General features: G+C 40.7%; 1 protein-coding gene across 1 annotated transcript in view; it reads left to right on the top strand.

The window, feature by feature from the left end:
- The first annotated feature begins 11,960 nt into the window (after positions 1 to 11,960).
- Positions 11,961 to 17,991, top strand: part of MTA3 (metastasis associated 1 family member 3) — an 82,043-nt gene continuing 76,012 nt past the window's right edge. Inside the window, exons 1-3 of the mRNA XM_063390774.1 lie at positions 11,961 to 12,091; positions 14,169 to 14,236; positions 16,004 to 16,097. Of these exons, the coding sequence (XP_063246844.1) occupies positions 12,064 to 12,091; positions 14,169 to 14,236; positions 16,004 to 16,097 (190 nt within the window). The 5' untranslated portion in view covers positions 11,961 to 12,063. The remainder of the gene's footprint in view (positions 12,092 to 14,168; positions 14,237 to 16,003; positions 16,098 to 17,991) is intronic.

The following is a 17,991-nucleotide window of genomic DNA, read 5'->3' on the forward strand; positions in this document are numbered from 1 at the left end:
GGGGAAAAACTAAACTTCACAACAGTGACGACAGAACAGATATTTTCTGGAAATGATGTCTAGGAAACAAATTGGTAATGTTGTCTGCAGAGCCCTGCAAACTTATTCTGATAAAGATTTTCGGTAAATTTGGGGGTTTGCATGTTAAGCTGCCCAGGCAGGTTTATAAATATGCCCTTGCAGGAGCCAGAATAAAATAGATTGCTCATTGCAGATTATAAATTGTGGTTTCCTTTGATCCATGTGAGTTTGTTTTGTGTTTCTTCTTATTTCATTTTTTATTTAATTATTGCACAAACAAGGCAGGAGACATCAGAAATCTTATAATCATAGCAAGGAAAAATTTGTAGACGTCTCTTTAGAAAAGCTTAGCATGATTTAATGAGATGCACTGCTCTGTGTTGCACTTCAATGAATATGATATTGGCCTGACTCTTAAAAGTGGGAAATTATAATAAATAGCACAGAAGCTCATTTCAGAAGACTCCAGCCCCTTAGCAGCCAGTCTCTGCCCTCAGACTGCAGCATTCAGCTATAGGAACTTCTTTCTATTTGGAGGTTTGGACTTCTTTTATTTATTTATTTACTTGCTTATTTATTTGTTATGTTGTAATGTGGTATTATGTTGAATACTTCAAAACATGGCATTAAATCAGGTTGTTTTCTTCTTTTTCTGTAGAGTATTGTTATCAAATCATTAACACATTTTTCCCTCAGCACATCTAAATGCAACTCTTTTCTCTTTTTTAGAAATTTCATCTGTTTAAGCACTTGTGCTGCAAAACAGACTTCAAACTGGGAACCAACATCTCATGTTTGCACTGCAGTTTGTTTGATTGCTTTTCTCCTATAGTTATATGTTTAATTTGGAGATCTGTCTTTAGTTCACCAATTTATACCACTGATTTTCTGTGTCTTCTTTCTAACTCGTATTGTAATTCATATATTAAAAACTATTTTTTCTTCAAAAGAGAAAAATAGGGGAAATAAGCTTAAAAAAAAAAACAAACCACAAAATAAAACTAAAAGAAAAGAAAAGAACCAATTAAAACCCCTAAACACTGATAAAAACATTGGACTGAAATCTTGTGCTTCCATCTTCCAGGAGCTGTACTAGGAACTATTTGTGAGTGTCCTTCTCATTGAGTCATACATTCATCCTCTCTTCTTAGCACCAAGCATCTTTTTCTAAAAAGATGATGAGGAGTTCCCTACTCAGCATGGGCTATGGTCACCCACTCTAAGATGTGTGCAGTTGCCATGGCCTGGGTCCCAGCAGAAATTAATGATGTGTCAGAGTCTAATGCTCTCATTATTTGCAGAGATTATTTGGAAAGTATTCCTTACAGCCTCCTCATCTTTCAAACTCAGCATTTCAGTGGTTTCATAGAACATGAAAAATACTCGGCCAAATGTGTAGTTGGATTATCTATTCCCACAGCTGATTTTTGCAGTCTCTTACACTTTTCCATGTTTCCTGAGGAGAAATTCTTGAAAGCTCCAAGCCTGTGGAGCTGTGAATTCTAACCCTGCACTTCTCGGTGGCCTTGTGGGAGTGAGCCTGTTGAAATATCCCTGCATTCCTCCTCCCAGTGTGCCAGAGGGGCCTGCCAGAGCAGTTATCAATCTGAAGCTTATGGTTTCCTATCCCATACTAGGGCAGAACAGAGATGCACAGTCTTAAAAGATTTAGCCTATTGCTGAATTTTGTAATTATGTAACCAAGTTCTTTTGTCTTCCCCAAGAGTGTGATTCCAGTGGATGAACTCAACCATACCGATAGAGTTATTCTGAATTTACAGAAGTGTGACAGAGTTAATGGATCAGTGTTTCTGAGTCTCTGTAGGCAAATAAAGTAATACAGTTGCATTGCCAATAATGATGACCTGTCTAGTATGCCAGTATTTGGTGTATTTAATGAATTTAGAAGATAAATTCCATTGAAAGGAATCTGTGTTGCAGAAGTTGTGACCATTTATGTCAACTGGCTGAAGAGACAGATATTGTGAGTAAGAGAATAATTATTCCTCATGGACAAATTGCTTGATACAAGTGCAGGCATTAGATTCTTTGATTATTTTGCTGATGTAAAAGCAATCCTCTCTGTCCCCTACAATAGGGAAGTGATTCTGTAGTAAAAAAGAAAATAGCTCTTGGGTTCCTTAAACCTCACAGGACAAATTTCAGCCTAGCATGAACTTCTACTGCTGAATTGTAGACCTTGGCAATGGAGATAGCAATGGAGAAAATTTTAGAGTTGTGAATGGTGATATGATGGATTCTCTGTGCCTTGAAATTTTGCACTTGTGGGGGATTGCAAGATTGGTGTGTCTGAAAAAGCAGCATTGCCTTTTGCTATTTAGAACAGCAGACTCCAACAGAAAGTGAATACATAATTCCAGAAAGTCCATGAAGAACTATATTTACTTTTGTCCTCTTTGGTGAGGAAATAATTTTGGTGCAAGAATAACAGTATTTCCAAATATTTGTAGAGAATAGCTCATCCCTGAACAATAAAGTTCTTGAACCGTGCACTCCATTTAGGAAAGTTTTTGAATTTGTTAAGGATGGATACAGCAGCAAATATTGCTTTCAGTCCTTGTGATGCTTTCATCAGAGAAATCTGTAGGTGGATAAGAATGATAGTCAGCAGCAGAGTTTGTCCTATTAAGAAAAAGAGGGGCTTAGACTACAAGTTGATACTTTGATTTTTACATTTTGATGTATGAGGAAAGGTGTAAAAGGCCTTTCAAAAAGACTGGTCCCTTTTAAGTCATGATCACTGTTAAGTGGTGTGCTTCTTCAAATTTTAAAGATAGAACATAATCATCTTAACATATTCAGTGCTTTATAGATTACATCAGGCTTGCTAAAGAGCAAGGGAAGAGCTCAGGTAAAATGTCAGATAAAGTGGTGTAAAGCCCATGGATTCCATCCTACACAAGGCAACACTATGCCCCTGCCCAGACACCTTCTCCTCCTGCTTCCCCCACAACAGATCATTATGCTCTGTTCAGTCATTTATTATTTTCTTTCCTAAACAGAAAACAATCACAGCAAAACACGCAGTGACTCATGTTCAGAAGATATTCCTCAAACAATCATAAATAACCTTTCTCATCCCAAAATGTTGGGCAGCTACTGAAGAAGACTCCAATCACAACATGAAATCTTCTTAAAATATTCATTTAAAATGTTATATCCTGAAAGGCTTAATAATCATTATGGTTGGGATATTTTTATTGCAACTTTCCCCTCCCTGTCATGGTGTACTATTTTCAACTGGTTTAATGGAGCAGTCCCTATGGAACTGATGTTATGAATAATTATTAGGAGAGCTTCTACAGTGTGAGTACTTCCTCTGCGAGTACTCTGCAGCATGGAAAAGTTGGAGGGCCTTCTACCTGCATTGTGTGTTCTGTATCATCTGGGTGATGTCCATGAAAGCAGATGGCATTCAGCATCTGTTAGAACTGCGCTCTCTAGTCATGGGCTTGGGTGTTGACCACGGTTTATTTGTGGATCTAGCCAGGCCTCAAAGGGATATGAGTATCCATTTGGAAAGAAATGCAGAACTCCTGAAAGCAGATCTGAGAAACACATGTGAACAGGCTGTCCCACTGTATTTGGGATTTAGCAGTATGAGCCTTGTTTATTTTCTCGATGATGTCTTATGGGATTTCACATACCCATATGTTTTTACTTTGATTTGGCTGCTGGCAGTTATTCTGGTGAAATACAGGAACTGGCTTCAGTGAAAATAGTCCTGGATATCTTGCGGACTAATTTTTGGGGTGGGTTTTTTTGGTTGTGGTTTTTTTTGGATGAGGTGAATGGGTTGGTTTTTCGGGGGTTCTGGTGGTTTTGCTTTATGTTGTTGCTGCACATATTCATTAGTTTAACAACTTTTACAGATACCTAAAGGGGAAGTAGCTGTAGAAGTATAAGAAGGGGTTATTTCAGTATAGATAATTCTTCTGTTTAGAAGAAAAGGAAACCAAGCATACTGTATGCATGGAAGTCCATGATTTCTTCTTTCTGTCACATATTTCTTTCTAAGAGTTTTTGAGTTCCTAAAGCAGAACTTTCAGGATGGACCCTGAAACATTTTCAGAATTATATGGCAGAACCACTGGATGAAGGAATCTAATTTGTTTCAAAGAGAACAATACAAAAGATGCTTCTTTATTCATATTCATCTTAAAGAGCAGGAATTCCTGGTTTTTTTCTAGCAGTTCTCCCCATTACTGATTCCCTATATCAGAGTGGTTGGTTGGATAGCTTTGAGGAAGACAGGGGAATGAAAACATTAAATTTTGGCTCTCTGTGTTTGTTAGTCTCAGCTGTGTGTTGTACCCTTGCATCCAAAAAATGCTTCATAAAGAGAAGAGAGCTGATGCCCCCTGTTTTTTGTTCATATTGAAATATGAATAATAAAACCAGCTTCCTTGCAAGGGTGTAAAATATTCTTTTGTATTCTAGAAAATATTGTAGAATATTAAAATCGGGTACTTTGAGACTGTTAATCTTGGGTATCCAGATTTTACAGGTTTACATTCCTAGCTGTAGCCAGCAAAGGGCTTAGTTGAATAGGTTAAAAAATAGTGAAAGGCTCATCTGATAAATGGGTGTAAGGACTGTGGAGTCAAAAATCTACAGTCTGCCACAGAGAAAGTAAAACTTGTCAGACTGAGCATGGAAATTATTATAAATGCCAGTTTTATTCCAATTAATAAAATATAATTTTCTTAATTAAAGAATTACAAGGCAGAAATTTAGGCAAGGCCAACAATTGGAAGTACAGTGTCGATACCCGGGATCATCGCTGGGTGAACCAGTCACAGCCCCTAGAGCACTGTAACCCCCTCATTCACCAATTGGTCTCTTTTGGGCTCCTGGTTTTATACAGTTTATTTGGCCCACAGCAGAGGATTTCCCCACAGTTCTTTGTGTTCGAGGTGGTTTTTCAAATTCATCTCAGGCTAAATGGGGCTTCTCCTCGAAAGGATGGATGTTAACTCTTTCCCTCGGTTGTATGAATGGGGGACAAATTCCTGAATGGAGAGGGTCCCCCTGATAGTACCTCTGGTGATAGCTGAGCAGTTCGCAGTTCTGCTCAGCCTGGAGGACTGATTTTGATCTTGATTTGACTTTCATTCTGATGTCAATAGCGGAGTCCCGATTCCCGGCAAGGCATTGTCCTTCTCTGAATAGTAGTTCCAGGGTGTCTCCGGACCTGAGATTAGCTGGTTTCATGCCTGGCCTGCTGGCACTTTTATTTTACAGAACATATCTACAGTTTACATGCAGCAAAACATGATTAATATACCACATTTATTACAGAAATGACAGAACTTCAGATAGTAGAGTTGGTATTTGCCTTTTTGACAAAAAGGAGACTCAATTGCAATAGTGGGGAGATTTTTACTGACTATGGATATTTCAAAAGCAGGAAATAGGTTCAGTGGTGGGGTTTTTTTGTTGTTGTTGGTTTGTTTTGTTTTGTTGTTGTGGGGGTTTTTTGTGGGTTTTTTTGTTGGTTTTTTTTGTTTTGTTTTTGTTTTGTTTTTTGTTTTTGTTTGTTTTTGTCCCTGTTTGGTGCAAACACTCAAACAGCCATTATTAAAGAACTTACTTCCAGGACATATCAGTTAAGGACATATCCTCGTTGCTACAGGAAGTGTGTAAAAATCTCCTGTTCTCTTGCTGTATTGGGGGAATACTCAGAGGGTTCTGAGTGCACAAGTGTTCTCCATCAGCCCATTGTGTACTGTGGGGAAGGGGGTTTTCAAGCTGTTTGTTTCTTCTTGCCAAGCAAAACATAGCTGACTAAAAACAAACAAAAAACTCAACAATAAAAACCATGCCAGCTTTGCAACAAGGGATCCTATAGTTCTTGCAGTGTTTCTTGTGTTACCACCTATTGCCTGGTGTACTAACTCTACCTGCAGTAATCTACCCATCTAGAGGCATGTTTCCTGTTCTCTCCACTCATCCTGGGAAAATATTTCATGAACCTCACTGGCTTGAGACAGGTATTTGATTGTCTCTTGGTAAAAGGCTTCAATGCAACACCAATACTTTTCAAAACCCCAGCAGTACTGCCGTTGTGCTGGGAGCTGCTGCTCTTTGTCACCATTCCCCAGAGCAGATTTTGGAAGCAAGTCATCTCGTCAGACACCTGTTCATCATGCAGGCAAGCTGACCTCCTGTGTCATATCACCTGGTGTTAGAAATAAGGGTCGCTTGAACACAAAGTTAAGTTCACTGTGTGTAAGCAGGCCTGATGCCCTTGATTTAAGAAGAAGGTGTGTGCATTAGAGCACTGATAAATGTGTCCCTGAGGGTCATCCAGCCTGAATTCAGAAGTTCCTCCTACCAACACAACAATGAATGATCATCTTCTCACTGGAGACCTGCTACCTGCATAACGAAATGGTTCTGATTTTCAAAACTAGAGGTAGAACTGGTACCTGAAAATTTCAGGTCAAATGCATCTGTAATGGAAACACCAGACAGCCTTTAGAGACACAGGAAGGCACTGAGGATACATTTCAGCAAGTCACACTTCGGTGTTGCTTGCCTGAGATCACTCATGCTCCAGAAAAACCGAACTGAACAGATGCTGAGTCCTTGACTTAAATTAATTCTGCTCAGATGAATGTACTGTACTCTACTTAAATAGGTGTCATTAAGCACCTTTCCCAGCTTTTTAGCAGGTGTTAAGCACGAAAAATAGATCAGTTGAAAGAAAGGGAGAGATAAAGAGTAAATTTGCTGTGGAGTGTTTAATATCTATCCAGTATGGTGTTGAAGCCCAAAATGACTTCATTTCAGAGTGCTGCAGATGTGTGCAATGCTCCAGTGTGCTTCCAACTGCTCTCATTTGCAACCCTGCTTGTGTCAAAGATAAAAAAGCTATATAATGGTACTGCTTTATCTCCACTGGAGTCAACCAAAAATTTGCATGGACTTGAACAGAAACTAGACATAAACCTAAGGGTCTAAAACTGGCATACTGCAGTAGAAAACTGAATCCTAGAGCTGCAGGCTTTTTCTCCATTAAGATGTGGACTGGAAAGTAAATTGGTAGCTCTAAGAAAAGCTCTAGATTGGTAAATCTTTTTTTTTCTTTTTTAATCTGATTAGAAATATAAGATATTTACTTGGTTACTGAGATTTTTATCAAAAACTGAGAGTTATGCCTCTGGAGTGGAAGAAATACGTCTAGCCTTTAGTAGAAGATTAATAATAAACCCTACTTTACCAGTTCTCCCTCAAACTTAAAGTAGTTTTTCCACTGCAACAGACTGGTTTTCATTAAAGCAAAATCAGTTATAACAAGACGATAGGTACATATAGGTCCAGATCTGACTTATTTTGCACCAAAAAAAAAAAAACCACACACAAAAAAAACCCAAAAACAAACAAACAAAAAAAAAACACAACAAAAAAAACCAAAAACCACCACCACCAACAAAACAAACCCCACAAAAAACAAAAACAAAACAAAAAAACCCCAAACCAAACCAGAACAAAAACCAAACAAAAAACCCCCACAAAAAACCCCTTGATTCACTTGATTCAATTGTATGACTTATAGGAAATGAAATTATGTGTGGTGTCAAAGAAGTGCCATTTGGTAGACTATAGCACCAATCTGTATAACACTATGATACTTATTGAAAAACCATTACCCAAGATCTGTTTTTAACTACCCTCTCAATTAATAACATATTGACAACCATAAGCACCATTTTTATCTGCACATTGATTTAGTGGAATTCTTACAACTTTAAGATTTGGATTCAACAACTAAATCTGCAGACTAACAGTAATTCAGCAATTAGCTTTAAGCAATTGTTTAAATCATATTTAATGAAAATAGTGACAAATTTAACTAAGAGTCTCTTGAGAGATCTGACTCAGAGTCAGTAAAAAAGCCAACGTTATTTCTGATGCAAAGAGCAGATGATTTTCTCTTGTGAGAGGTTTGGGGTTTTTTTCTGATTTATATAGAAGTTGATGTGAAAGCATCTCTTACAGATTGCACTGAGTTGCTGTTTTGTAGAGGCAGCTAAAAAGTTTCTATTGCTTGTGATAATAAACAATGAATTTTTTATTTCTGTAAATAACACCTCCCCCCCCCCCCCCCCTTAGATAATGTTGGTTGCAAAATGGTAGTTATACGAAGTTTTTTATAAATATAATCATGAGTATTGATGTGGAAAAATATTTTTGCTTTGTGACTAGTTAAGTGACACCAATATAATTCTGTCTGTGCACTAAATTCATTAATGAGGCTTTGCAAGCTATGGTGTGTACTTGTGTCAGTAAAAGAAAAAAGGTGCCTGTGCTTTTAGCTGCCTGTAATTCAGTCTAATCAATGTACGACTGTGTTAGCTGGCATGTTTGTTCACACAAAAGCAAAGTGACTTTGTACAGACTACATTTGAATTTTGAGCTGCAGGACAAGTCCATAAGCTTCCCAAGTCCTCGATGGTGGTGATTTACTCTCAGTGTAGCAGTTTAAGCTTATAGGAAATGATCATTTGTGATGTCCTTTGTAATTTTTTTAACTCTTTGCATGCATTATGTGCATGCAGCCAGTTAATTTTTTGTAGGGAAGTTTTACTAGCAAGGAAGCTGGATTTCCTTGGTGTAAACCCATAAAGATGAAGAGCAGAATGTTTCCTGTGCTTCAACATTATCTGTGCAGAAAAAACCCCAACAGACAAACCAACCAACCCTCTAGGGTCCCATCAGTATGGGCCAAGAACGGGAAAGGCCTTTTCCTTTCTATTGCATTAGCACAAGGGTGAGTCTCTGTGAAAGCTCTGCAAGAAGATGAACACTTTTTCAGGAAGGTTCAAGCAACTCCTTCTTCAATGTTTTTGTCAATTTCACTAAGATGTTCCCACCTGTAAGATCCTGAAGTATTTCCATCTGAAATACACACCTTTATCGAAGTATTTTACTGTAGTCCTCTTGATTGTCACTATAATCATTAACAATCAAGTAATTTAGGAAGATTTGTTTTCAGTTCTGGTACCTTTTGTCAGGAAGCTTATAGGTTGGCCATGCTTTGATGGTGAGGTTGATGTTGTTAAGATTCATATTTTTTATAACGAAGGAACTTTTGAAATTGGGAAACTTTGAAATTAAATTCTGTGGACACAAAACAAGATGGTGTATGACTGCTGCAAGGAAGGTTCTCCTATTCTATGACTTCATGGAATGATAAAATTTTCAGAACTTTTTCAAACTTTTATCTTGGCTCTGCAGTAGTGAAAATGAGAAAATTCAATTTGAAAAATGAAAATTCAGGAATAAAATTCTCTGATAGCAGATTCCTATTACCTTTGTCTGTGCAATTCCACATGTAAGAAAGAAATCTTAAATTGCCTCTGAAGGAAAGGTGAAATTTTTTGTACTATTTCTAATGGAAAAAAAATATATTTCCTAATAGTGTTCTTTTAAATACATTAATAAAATTGTAGAGCTCCAATCAACTTTATAGGTACTGTGCTGGGAATACCATGAAAGGTCCTCAGTGCCTGATGTCCATCGCTTTCAGGACTGCTGATCTAGTTCACCATGGGGGCAGTTGGCCAGCCTGGACCATGGGACTAGTGCGTGCTTTAAAATGATCCTTTTAATACTCCATTCTTTCCTTCTTGGCTTTTCTTTGGAGGTCCTTGAGGAGGAATGATGGTCTGCTAAGGGTGGCACAACAAAGAAAATTGTAAAATGAAGCTCCCAGGTTACCTGTGTCTCTAACAGGAATAATCTGTCTTGCATCTTGAATTAAGTTGCCAAAGAAATGTGGTTTCTTTTGAACAGCACAAGTAATCTCAGTCTATAACAAAACAGAGTTCATATACCAGGTTATCTGGTGGTTTGGTTTGTTTTTTTTTTTCTTAACAGTGGAGATGGACTCGAGAATTTTCCATTCTATTTAATCTAGAAAAATGACGATGTTTACAGAACTTTAATTTTTCCCATTCTGTACACTGAGAGAGCACTGAAAAGAAACTGTATCCAGGCTTTTGTATATGTTACACCAAAGTAAAATTTACTGCCAGCGCTGCAACTCTGTATCCACTGTCTGGCTGTGCCCCCTCCCAAAGCAGTGACCTTGAAGTGTGGACATAGTGTACAGCTCAGGCTGTGCTGCTGCTGGCTGTGTGAGCCCTGTTACTGTCAGCAATAAGGCCCAGTGGTTTGGTACTAAGGTGTATAAATGACATTCTTTCTCTGTTCATCTGGTCTGTGATGCAGCCTCAGTCTGGCAGCTGTAAGTAAGGGTGGTTCTCTTACTATTTTCAGGCTGTCCCCCTGAAAGGACAGGCTGGGGCCATGGGCTTCCCTGGGCTCACCTCTCACCTTCTGGATCTGCAGGACCTGCCTTCCCCTGCCACAGGCCATGCCCTCAGCTTATGGAAGGAATGATCTGTTTCTGTCCAAATCCACTCTTTGCTGGATCAGGGGACATTGTAAACTTCCAAGTGCAGGGAATTCCCCTAATGTCCAAGTGCAGACTTAAAATGAGGAAAAGAACTTGGAGAAATTTTGTTTAAGTGGTCACAGCTATGACAAACCAACTATTTGAATTAACTGTTCTCTTGTCTCAAAAGTTTAACCTGTTTCATTTACCCAAGCAGTAAACCAGGAGAGCAAAAATAACACCTCATGTCTCTGCTAAGGCCATATTATTGTGCCTCTAGAACTACCAAGCTGGAAAGAGTTGGTACTTCCCAAGAGTTTCTGCTCCCACAGATGTTCAAGAGAGGAAAATTCCCCGTTTTTCCTTTTAGTGCTTGACTGTGCTGCTGTTTTTAAAAGAAGAATAAATCACTATATCATATACCCATTACATGTGTTTCAAAAATTTGCTTCTCACTTGCCGTTTTGACACAAAGTTGTAGTCACTTGAGAAATTAAAAGTGTCCTAGAAGTAGCCAAAACTAAATTTAATAGTCCCAGATTTGCTTAGAAAAGAAAGGATATAATCGTTTGAAACATCAGGGAAGATCATCCCTCTTCTAATCAACACATTTTCCTGCAGCTCAGGATGAAGTGAAATTTTAGCTTGGTAACACTCAAGCTGCACACGTAAATATCCAGGACATAAAACAAGTGATAAATCATCCCCTTCGTCGCAGGAAGATGATAACAAGTGTTTCTCTCCCTAGGAAGCATGCCACAGCAGGATCAATTTGTTTGTCAAGTGTATGGATTGTTTCTTACGGTGTGAACTTTGTATAATCAGGGGAAAATGGTTTCATGTTACATCAGTATTGATGTTTTTGAGCATCTCTCTCATCGGATGATTTGAAAGCATCTCTTTCGACGCTTCCTGTCTCCGAGACAAGCTGCTAGATTTGTCTTTATTCTGTCGTAGATGTTTTCTGCTGTCTGTTGCGAGCAAGGCGGGGAGCTCCGAGAGGCACCGTGCCCGGGGCGGGCGGGGGGCGCCGGAGTCGCTCGCGGGACCGCGCTCCGGAGGCGAACAAAGGGGCTGCCAAACCCATCACCAACAGGTGCTGCTCAAGAAACAAACTTTTTCTGGTATACTACTCCGAGTTGCCAAAGGGGAGAGATCCCTGGGCCGCTCCGGCAAAGAGTCAAACACCAAAAAAAGCCCAAGTCCGGAGAGGGCCGGAGAGAAGAAGGACAAAGCGGCGAGAGCCGGCAAAACGTGGCGTGCTCGGGGCACGGCGGGGAGCGCGGCCCCGCACCCGCACCTCCCCCGGCACCGCCCGGCCCGGCCGCCCCACCCCACCTGCGGCCGGCCCTGCCCGCGACCCGCCCCGGGGCCGGTGCGCGGGGGGAGCGGCGGGGGCGCCCGCTTAACCCCTTCCCCGCCGGCGGCTCCGGAAGCGGCGGCGGCGGCCCCGTGGGGCGCTGTGTCCTGCGCCCGGGCGGGGAGGGGTGGCGGCGCGGGGTGGGGGCGAGCGCGGCGCGGGGGGGCGGCGGCGGGAGCCGCTCCCTCCTTGCCCAGCCCGGCCCGGCAGAGGCGGCAGGAGGAGGAGGAGGAGGAGGGCGGCGCAGAGCGCAGACATGGCGGCCAACATGTACCGAGTGGGAGGTATGTGGGGACGCGGCAGCGCCCGCACGGAGCCCCCCGCGCACGGCCGGGGCCCCGCCGCGCCGCGGGCCGTGCGCGCCGCGCCGGGGCCCCTCGGGCCGGCGCGGCCCCGAGCGGGGCGGCCGGGCCCGGGCGGGCGGCGGGAGGCGGCAGCCGGTCCGGCTAAGGGTCGCCGGGCCCTCCGCGGGGCGGAGGGGGAGGACGCAGGTTCCTCCCCCGCCAGCCCCGTGCGCCGGGTGGGAGCCCGGCCCCCGCCGCCGAGGAGAAGGGCAGCGCCGCCCTCCGCGGGGAAGGGGGGAGCGGCGCCGCCGGCTCAGCCCCCGCACCGCGGGCCGGGCACGGCCGCCCTTCGCGCCTCGCCTCCTTCCCCGGAGAGCGGCAGAGGGGCGGCCTGCGGGGCGAGCCGGGCGCCGCCTGCCCGGCCGTGCGCCCCCGGGCCGGGCCGGCCCCGCCGCGGCCTGGCGGGCCCTGCGGAGCGGAGCGGAGCGGGGCGGTGCGGGGCGCTGCGCACGGGCGGCCCCAGCCCACCCCGCGGGCGCTTCCCCCGCCGCTCCCCTGCCCCCGCGCTCTCGCGGCGGAGTTTCTCCGCGCCTTCCTTGGTCTGCCGGGGATAAATAATTAATCCGGCTGTGTAACCGGGGGATTTCTGTCAGCTTCCCTTGCTTACCGCCGTGACCCCTGAGGAGCGCCCTGATACGTGACTGCTTGGCGAGGGACGGGTGGGAGAGGGCATTTAGGCGGTGAAAGGCACGGCAGACGTTTGTCTTCCCGTTCCCAGCCTGTCGAAAATGACACGGATAACTTGTGCTCCCTCACGGAGGGAGCGAACGTGGCAGTGTGCCCAGTGCTGTGGCTCAGGTGCACCGCTCAAGTTAGGTGTGCAGGACTGAGTGCTCAGAAATCGCTCTGTCCTCCTGCTCTCTCAACAGGCAGAGCTGAGAGGGAAGATGCGTGGAAATGAGGGGTGATAACAGTTTGAATCCCTTTCTGCTAACGTTTTGAGATGTGCTGATATAGCTGCAAGTCTTTCCTCTGCATGCTCCCTCATTAGGACATTTAGACTGTAGTCCCATCAGCCTTTACTCATGAAAGGAATCCTTCTATGAGCAGGTAGTGGGTAGGGTTTACCTTTTAGATCACCAATTCTCTTTTTTTCGTTGTAATCTTAATAAGCAATCGTGAACACTATCCAGAGATCATATTCTTTCATTGGAATTACCTGAAGTCCCTTTTCATTGTATTGCAGTGTCAAAGTGCTGCAGAAGACTTTTATACTTTGTTACAGTTTCTCATCTGATTTTTAAAAATAAAGTTTGCGAGGTGCATGGTGCAGGAATCCAATATCAAATTTAAAGTGTGGTTGGCATCTGATGGGTACTTTTTCACTGAAAAACAAGTTTTCAGGTAACTATTGATGGAAGTGCGCTGCATGTCAATTCTTTGTATGTTACATGGGAGCAGCTTTCAGGATATCAGTAAACTTCCACACTATGAAAGTTTTTTATATTAATGATGCTGGAAGAGACTTTGTCCTGCAAGATCCTTGCCAATCTCATGACAATTCCTGCTTAATATAGTCTGCATCTTACTGGACAGAGCTAACAAGAGCAAGTATCATAAAACATACATTACTCATTGGGACAACTGTACTGCCACAGCACCCGATAATAAATATGAGGTGTCATCTCTTAACAGAAATGTTAATCTCCAGAATATAGAAACTCACTAGAGTGCTCAGTTCTTAAATCTTCCCTAATCGATTGTGAGAAGTTGTTCCTTCTCTATCAAGATTTATGAAGTGTGTGGGTTACTGGATTACAGTGTAAGCTTCAACACAAAGCATTTAACTTTTTTTTGTCCAGCATGGTTGTTAAAGCAGGTGCAGTGCAATTATAACTAGAATTTAGGAACAAATTATATTAAATCTCAGCATAGAAATACATTAGTGCCCCAACATTTACGAAGAAATCTCAGCCCCTTGAAAACTTCTAGGTTTAGAAGAAAATTTGTGCACTAATAATTATGTGTCTTTACGTAATTGTTGGTATTTCAGTGATTTTCCTTTTTTTCCTTGCAGATTATGTTTATTTTGAAAATTCTTCCAGCAATCCATATCTCATTAGGAGAATTGAAGAACTTAACAAGGTACAAACATCTAAGATGCTTTCTTAACTTTTGGCAACAGTCAGCGTGCTTGTTAAAACTTGAGAAATATTTCCATCCCTTAAGATTTATGCTGTGGCTACCAAAAACTCGCTGTCTGATATCCTGTAATTCTGCCCTGTTACCTAAGGAAACACCCAGTTGCTCCTTCCTGGTGAACAGCATTACTCTGCTGCAAAAATTTTGTTATGAATTCTTGGAGAAATGAATGAATTTAATTCTCTGGCTGACTGTGAATCCATCTGGAATGACAGCCATCATGTAATGTGTCTGCTTTTAGATAGGCGTTTAAAGAGCTGGAAGGTACCAGCGAGACTTTGCAGTGATCAAATAACAGAATATGGGACTTCTGCCTATTGCTCTGCCCATTGGCAGCTGTGCATGAAAAATGGGCTTCTGAATAAAGTACAGACTGTGTTTGCTGTCTTTATCCAGAGTGTATTTCCCTAAAAAATGGAGGCTCTATTGACTGTCATTTTGGGGAAAGCAGGATTATTTTTCTTACAGTCTTACACTACTAAGAATAGTGTGGAGTTTCTATAAGTGCTGTTATTTTTTCCTTTTCCCTCAAGCAGTATTGAAACTTACTGATGTGCTACATCAAAAGTTAATTGTCAAAATGCCCATCATGATGTGAGTAGTGATGAAGATTTTTTTCCCAGTGGTTAGAAAGTGAATGAAAAAATTGTTGACTTGCAAGTAGTTTTCTTCTTATTAATGAAACATAACACTTTGCCATAGCAGGCATCAACCACATTAACTGTAAGTGCTGTCCAATACAACATCCACTGAAATTGTGCATGGCAAATAATTTTTGACTTTTATTGGAGAAGAAATTTTTTTATTCACAGTAATTGAAGTGATTCCAATCATGTATTGAATGTAATGTTTATTATGTTTAAACTGCACTCCTATAATTTAATCTTGATCGTGCAGGGTAAAACAAAGTCATGAATGGAATTTTTTTTTCTTAAAGAGAAGTTGGAGGTTGTAGTCCAGATATCTTAGATGTGAATGGTTTGCTTTCATGTGTTAATGGTATTGAGCAAATGTGGAAATATTATGTAAATGTGTAATGAAATGCTCTGATTATTGTTCTACCAGGGACAATTTTTTTTTTTGTGAGAAACTTAATTAAAATATTATACTTTTTAATATTAAATAAGTAACTCAATGTAATGAAGTACTTTTGTACCTTCAAGGAGGAGGATAAAGCTTTTCAAATATTAGTAGATTCTTTATAGAAGATCATGGTCCCCATAATGAGTAATGAAAACAACACTGAACTAAATAGCTGTTTTATTGTAGGAGCTGCTGTGACTTTTTCAAATAAGCCTTTCAAAAATCTTTCAAAAAGATTTTTTCATTAAATGTTATATTAAATGAGATTCTGAAAAAATCCTAGAGTACTTTGAAATACACATTCCTGTCTAAAGCTGGATTGTAAAGAAACATTCATGAGGATTTGTACATTAGCATGATACTGGCATTGCACCTCTGAACACCTGAATAAAATATAAATTCTGAGAACTCAATAATTGTAGTTCTCTTGTCCTCCTGTCGGGTCTGAAATTGGCACTGGCCTCTCTCAAGAAGATTTTATTTATTGGAGAAACTCTGTTGATTTCAGCTTGACTGATCATGTGAGAACTACTGATATGAGGGAACACTCCAAGCAGAGAACATTTAATTTGTATTACTCAGCTGAGGAAGGATTCATTCTGACTTGATTTTCTCTTTCTTTTGTAGACTGCCAATGGGAACGTGGAAGCAAAAGTGGTGTGTTTTTACAGGCGAAGAGATATTTCTAACAGCCTTATAATGCTTGCAGATAAGCATGCTAGTAAGTAGATGGTATAGGGCATTTTTCTTACTAACGCAGCTCGCCCAATTTCTGCAACCGCTTAAAATTGCGCGCTTTTTTGGCATGTGAAATATAGATTTATGTCAGGCATTTATTAATATCCACTTAGTTGCTTAGTATTATCTGGCACTCTCCTGCTCGTATCAGTTGCTTCTGGGAATTAAGTTAAGCTGTATCCATGTGATTGAGACTGTTCATCAAAAAAAAAAAAAGAATGTATCTTTTCATCTGGAAAATACAGCTGCATTTCTTTTTATTTATGTCAGAAGTAATTCTTGATTGTAAGTCAATTTAAGCTTAAGACCACTTGTGATTATTTGATATGACTTGTTTGAGTTAGACGTAAACATATATTGCTTAACGTAAAGAATGTAATGCATCATTGGGGACTGAAAAATCACTGGAGATTGTAAAAGAGCTGTTATGTGCACTTATGCTAAATGTACGTATTTGTCAAAAAATAGGGAGGTTAGGTGTTTTCTTTCTTTTTTTTTTCTCCTTTGTGTTTTCTTTCTTTTTTTTCTCCTTTTTTCAGAAAAACAACAAGTGGTAACAGGTGAAAAAAGCCCCATTTTTCAACATGAACCTAACTTTTTTGGTATATACCATTTGGTATACAAATAAAATATCATATTGTTCCATAACTTTTATAATATAATTCTGAAGAGAAAAAATACAATTCTGAAAATATAATTCAGAACCTAAAAATCTGAGATGTAAACAGCAATTTGCAAAATACTCCAGTCATATTTGTAAATCACTGAAATCTGAAGTACATCAACATCCCGTAAATTTCATGCCATACGCTATTTAAATACCATTTCGATTATATATGATGCTCGAGGTTTTAAAATAAATCTGTCAATAAGTTATGGAGGGGTTATAAATCTAATTTATGGGAATGAATCTCTTGGAAGACATTAGATGATGCCAACTTTTTAATGCAGATATAAGATGGTGTAATTAGGTGCTTTAAAAATACCCTGCAATTTGTTTAATGTCCAGCTCTGGTAATTTTGCTCATCCAGGTATGGTTAGTGAAGAGAAACAGCCAACCTTTGGCTCTTGTTTTATTCTTTTATTGGTCTTAGAGAAGTGGGGGTGATATGAGTACATGGTATGAAGTACTAGCTTGGTTTTTATAGGAAGATAATACCTCTTGCTTATGTACTAAGAAAATGATTTAATGTTTTTCTTTTATAGTTGGGTGCACTCTATAGTTATTTGTGACCTAGTTATGTTCGTGATCATCAGCCCCTGCAATCATTAGTCTTCTGAGTTCTTCCAGCTGAAGTGTATAGAAGTGTATAGAAACATGAATCTTGTAATTTTTTTTTTAGTTGACTTACTTTTTAGAAAAGGATATGCTAGTCCTGTGAGTATCATTCAATCTGGACAAGTGAATGAGATTTTTCTGTTTCCTTTGTGAGTTTGATTGCCATTTTGTCAGCACTTTGACAGAAAGGACTTCCTGATGGTCTGTTGCTCTCCTAGAGCATCCTAGGGGTTTGTTGGTGTCACTAGGAGTGCCACGGAGTCTTCCATCATGTGTTCTCTATTGGGATTCTCTCGTGGTTTTGTAGTGAGAAATCAGAAATGTGATTTCCAAAGTTCAGCAAACATCTTTAGAATGTCTCACAGGTTATGAGCCTTCTAACCCAGCGCTCTCATGAGTTTCTCTATGAGTTTCTCTATGAACATTTTCTCTGGACACAATGTTTCTGTTCTGACCAATCTGCGGGGGCTGTAGTGCCCAGTTCTCTTAGGAGATGTTTGCTACAGTTACAGGGGACAGCACGTAGTGAAGGATTGCTCGCCTATAGCTTCCTATAGCTCATAGAGCAGATGTAGTTAAATGTCAAATCAATTTAAA

This window comes from Prinia subflava, chromosome 2 (assembly GCF_021018805.1).
Source record: "Prinia subflava isolate CZ2003 ecotype Zambia chromosome 2, Cam_Psub_1.2, whole genome shotgun sequence".
Lineage (NCBI taxonomy): Eukaryota > Metazoa > Chordata > Aves > Passeriformes > Cisticolidae > Prinia > Prinia subflava.